We start from the raw sequence: 4,913 nt of genomic DNA, 5'->3' as shown, positions 1-4,913 counted from the left end.
TTTTGAGGGCAATAGCTACGTATGTTGAAAAAATGAAGATATTAGACTATTTTATGATTGCACATGGTAAAGAATGTGATTAAAGGCTCTTTTCCTATTTCGAAAGTTTTAGTTTTCGAGGGTAATAGCTAAGGAAGGAATAGGAATAGGAATAGGTTTTATTTGCACAATCTCTCGTAGTCATAAAACTAAATGGCGCTTGTGCTTACAAAAAAGAAAAAAGGATTAAATCAAACGACAAAAAAAAAAAATCAGAAGACAAATAGTTTAAAATCAACAATTGTTATACTTTGATACAAAGAAAGGGATGAATGAGTTGGAAAAACGATTTGTGCGTGAAGGAGGTGCTGCTAATCTGTCAAATTTCTTCAACCTAGTACTTCGATGTTTCACTAAAACTGGTGGTAGTATCGATCTGTATTTATCACTTCTGAGAAGATATTGGCCAAATTCAAGAATCAAACTGAGACGAAACTCTTGAAGAGAGGGAATTTGTAAAGTGGATAATGCTAACTTATATTCTATAAAAGCATCGCACAATATTACTTTGACTGCTCTTTTTTGTATTGACTCAAGCTGGTCACTTAGGTAAATAGTGTTATTGACTTTTGGGCCCCATACGGGACATGCACACTCTAAAATTGGTCGAATGTAAGTAAGATAGGCTATCCTTAGTTGTGTCACTGAAAAACCAAATCGACGCATTAGTATAAGTGTCCGCATCGCACTATTTGCCTTTTTGATAATTGTATCGACATGGAGGCTGAAAGAGCAGTCGATGCTAAACTTGACACCAAGCACTACTGCCGAAGATTCACTAGGATAAGGAGGAGGAGGGCACACAAAGTCTCTCTTCAGGGGATTAAAGCGAAGGATTTTAGTCTTTCCTTCGTTGATTTGGAGGCTGTTCGCAGTACATTCATCTTTGAAGTTGTTGATTATTTCGTTACAGAATTGGGGGACAGCCTCAGACTTCTCAACAATGTACTTCAGTAGGACTGACAAGTCGTCTACATACTTAAATCTTTCTTCATAGCCGGAAAGGATGAAATTTATCACTGCCAAAAACAGTAGACTAGCGAGCTTAGTACCTTGTGGGGCTCCGCATGTAAGCTCGACCCATTCGGAGTCGGTATCTCCTGGGAAAAGACTGTAAACGCACTGATAGCGGGCTTGTAAAAAATTGATCACTAAAAGGAGAATATGTTTTTGCGCACCCATGGTGCGTAGATTTGTGATAGCAACGGAATGGCGAATAAGATCAAAAGCCTTTCGGTAGTCTACGAGGAGAAGGTTGACTATAGCACTTCCTCGGTCGAGCCACTCGACAATGAGATGGTACATCCGTACTAAATAAACAGTTGTGCTGCTGCCTCTTAAGCATCCATACTGATACGGGTCTAGATGTGCAGAGACCTGTGACATAAGTTTGCGGTAAATAAACGTTTCTGCAACTTTAGAAAGGTTCGGAGTTATTGATATAGGCCGGAGTTGATCACAAGATTTTGGACACCTTACTTTTGGAATAACGCGGACATATGCTCTTTTCCAAGCACTAGGGAATACTTGCTGAAGGAAACATTGGTTGATTATAGAAGAGAGTTGCTTAGCAAGAAAAATGGCGAATTCACGAAACAGCTTTACTGGAAGCTCACCTGGGTAGGACGCACAGTTCGCTTTCAGTCTTAGGAGTTCCTTATAAACAGTGAATTCAGAGACCTCACATACGTCCTCAATCTCTGCACCAGCAATGATAGTATCAATTTCTGATTTGGTGATTGATGGAAATGAGGTACAAATGTCAGCAAAAAAAGAATTGACTTCATTAGCTGAGGTTAAGGTACCGTCCTCGTTGAGGAGCCTTAGATCTCTGAGTGTTGTCTTACCGGTAAGTCTTTTTACTGAGGAATGCCATTTGTGGGGGTCTATTGTGAGTAAGGGAGTAATTTTATTCCTCACATACTGCCTCTTGGCACGCTTGTTTAGTTTAACAATATGATTACGCAACTTGGCTGAAGCTACGGTATCACCAGCAATATGAAGGCGACAACGGGTTTTTATTAAATTCTTTAGATCATTGGTTATCCACGGTTTATCAGTGTCACTCACAGTAATGACTTTTACGGGAAAACAAGTCTGAAATTGCTCCTGAAGCAGAGTATTCAGCTTATTGACTTTAATATTAATATCCTGTTCAGAGCAAATGTCCTCAAACTGATAATTACCGATCCAGCGACCAAATGTAGATATCGAATCCTCAGTAAGTGGTCGCACCGTATACTTGACTCGTTTTGGCTTCGGAATTGCCGAACTGGCTTCCCAGAAGATGATAAAGTGATCAGAATTCAGAAGGGGTCCTAGGGATCTCGGTGCGTAATAAAAGTCTGTCAAGTTTGTAAAAATCAAGTCCAGTATGCTGCCACTTTGATGGGTAGGTATTGTAACGGCTTGTCGCAAATCTAAAATATTTGAAACCCATTGCCTATTAGTTTGATTGAAGTCTCCGGCAATAACAAAGCCAGGAGAGACATGCTTGCGGCGCATTTTGTCTACGAAAACCTGAATGTGTTCAATCAAGTCTTTCCTGTTTTTAGCACTTTCAGGATAATAGACCGAAGCAACAATTAAACATGAAAATCTTTTTGATAAACGTGCAGGTTTGCATTCGGTCCATAATATTTCGTGGTCGGAGTCAAAAGGCTCACTTAACAGCCTTGAGGATAGGTCATTACGAACATAAAGTCCAACGCCTCCTCCTCGAAGATTCAAGCCACGATCGTGACGCGTATTAAAGAAGCTTGCGTAACCTTTGATGCGCGTCGATTCGTCAGAAGTATCCCAACATTCGCTTATTATTGTTCTGCCTTAAGGTATTGAGGCGTTGTTCTTCCTGGAAATAACTTCAAGTGCACCAGTTTTGTTGTTCAAAGATCTAGCGTTACACACAAGTATATTTGGCAACTTACTTTTAGGTAAAGGACGTTCGGGCTTAAGAACGGTCGGGCTATCCTGGAAGGGGCACACGGGAGTTTCGTCAAATCTCTTCAGACTCGGTATTTTAGGTGCTCTGGATATCTTGATTTTCAAAAGGTTTCGCTCAAACACTTGTTTTGGCGAAGAACAATAGTCACGGCTTGTCACTAGCACCGAAATAGCACTCCCCGTACGCTTTCTCCTTTCATTTTTCCCTGCCCGACATCCACGTTTCTTTCCTGTCGGATTGTTTCCATTGGTGGACGATGCGCCACCTGTGACTTCTCGCAGTAAGTGCAATGCAGTTAGCGTAGTCAAGATAGATGGCGCCAAAAAGGTAGAATGGAAACGCAACTTTATTAAGTCATTTTTTGGCACAGCGACGGCTTCAACAGGAGTGATTCTGGTACTCAAAAATAGAGCGAAAAAAACTGCATAAGTCAATATCATTCTCACCATGAAAAACCAACTTCCGCGCACAAATAAAAAGGTAAACTATGGTAGGATATTTTGCTAGCCGGACGGCGCAAGTGACATCTACCTGATGAATGTGATTAAAGGCTCTTTTCCTATGTCAAAAGTTTTAGTTTTCGAGGGTAATAGCTACGTATGTTGAAAAAATGAAGACATTAGACTATTTTATGACTGCAAATGGTAATAGCAATGTGCAATCAACATACGTAGCTATTACCCTCGAAAACTAAAACTTTTGAAATAGGAAAAGAGCCTTAATCACATTCTTTACCATTTGCAATCATAAAATAGTCTAATATCTTCATTTTTTCAACATACGTAGCTACTACCCTCGAAAAATAGTCTATTTGAAGGCTATAGTCTGTGGAAAAAATGACGATATTAGACAATTGTATGACTGCACATGGTAAAGAATGTGATTTAAGGCTCTTTTCCTATTTCAAAAGTTTTAGTTTTCGAGGGTAATAGCTACGTATGTTGAAAAAATGAAGATATTAGACTATTTTATGATTGCAAATGGTAAAGAATGTGATTAAAGGCTCTTTTCCTATGTCAAAAGTTTTCGTTTTCGAGCGTAATAGCTACGTATGTTGAAAAAGAGAAGATATTAGGAAATTTTATGATTGCACATGGTAAATAATGTGATCAAAGGCTCTTTTCCTATGTCAAAAGTCTTAGTTTTCGAGGGTAATAGCTTTGTCTGTGGAAAAAATGAAGATATTAGACTATTTTATTATTGCACATGGTAAGGAATGTGATTAAAGGCTCCTTTCCTATGTCAAAAGTATTAGTTTTCGAGGGTAATAGCTACATATGTTGAAAACATGAAGATATTAGACTATTTTATAATTGCAAATGGTAAAGAATGTGATTAAAGGCTCTTTTCCTATTTCAAAAGTTTTAGTTTTCGAGGCTAATAGCTATGTTTGTGGAAAAAATGAAGATATTAGACAATTTTATGATTGCACATGGTAAAGAATGTGATTAAAGGCTCTTTTCCTATGTCAAAAGTTTTAGTTTTCGAGGGTAATAGCTACGTATGTTGAAAAAATGAAGACATTAGACTATTTTATGACTGCAAATGGTAATAGTAATGTGCAATCAACATACGTAGCTATTACCCTCGAAAACTAAAACTTTTGAAATAGGAAAAGAGCCTTTAATCACATTCTTTACCATTTGCAATCATAAAATAGTCTAATATCTTCATTTTTTCAACATACGTAGCTACTACTCTCGAAAAAAAGTCTATTTGAAGGCTATAGTCTGTGGAAAAAAATGAAGATATTAGACAATTTTATGACTGCACATGGTAAAGAATGTGATTTAAGGCTCTTTTCCTATTTCAAAAGTTTTAGTTTTCGAGGGTAATAGCTACGTATGTTGAAAAAATGAAGATATTAGACAATTTTATGACTGCACATGGTAAAGAATGTGATTTAAGGCTCTTTTCCTATTTCAAAAGT

At 37.9% G+C, this 4,913-nt stretch overlaps 1 protein-coding gene across 1 annotated transcript; it reads right to left on the bottom strand.

The window, feature by feature from the left end:
- Nucleotides 1–1,217: 1,217 nt before the first annotated feature.
- LOC136042810 (uncharacterized) lies at nucleotides 1,218–2,544 on the bottom strand (the record flags this gene model as incomplete). Its single annotated transcript, XM_065727749.1, has 1 exon — nucleotides 1,218–2,544. A coding segment is annotated over exon 1 (1,327 nt), but the record flags the coding sequence as incomplete, so codon positions are not given.
- Between the last annotated feature and the right edge of the window lie 2,369 nt (nucleotides 2,545–4,913).

Source organism: Artemia franciscana, unplaced genomic scaffold, assembly GCF_032884065.1.
Source record: "Artemia franciscana unplaced genomic scaffold, ASM3288406v1 Scaffold_2087, whole genome shotgun sequence".
NCBI lineage: Eukaryota > Metazoa > Arthropoda > Branchiopoda > Anostraca > Artemiidae > Artemia > Artemia franciscana.
Note: the sequence above shows the minus strand (reverse complement) of the source record. Positions and strands in the feature narration are given on the sequence as shown.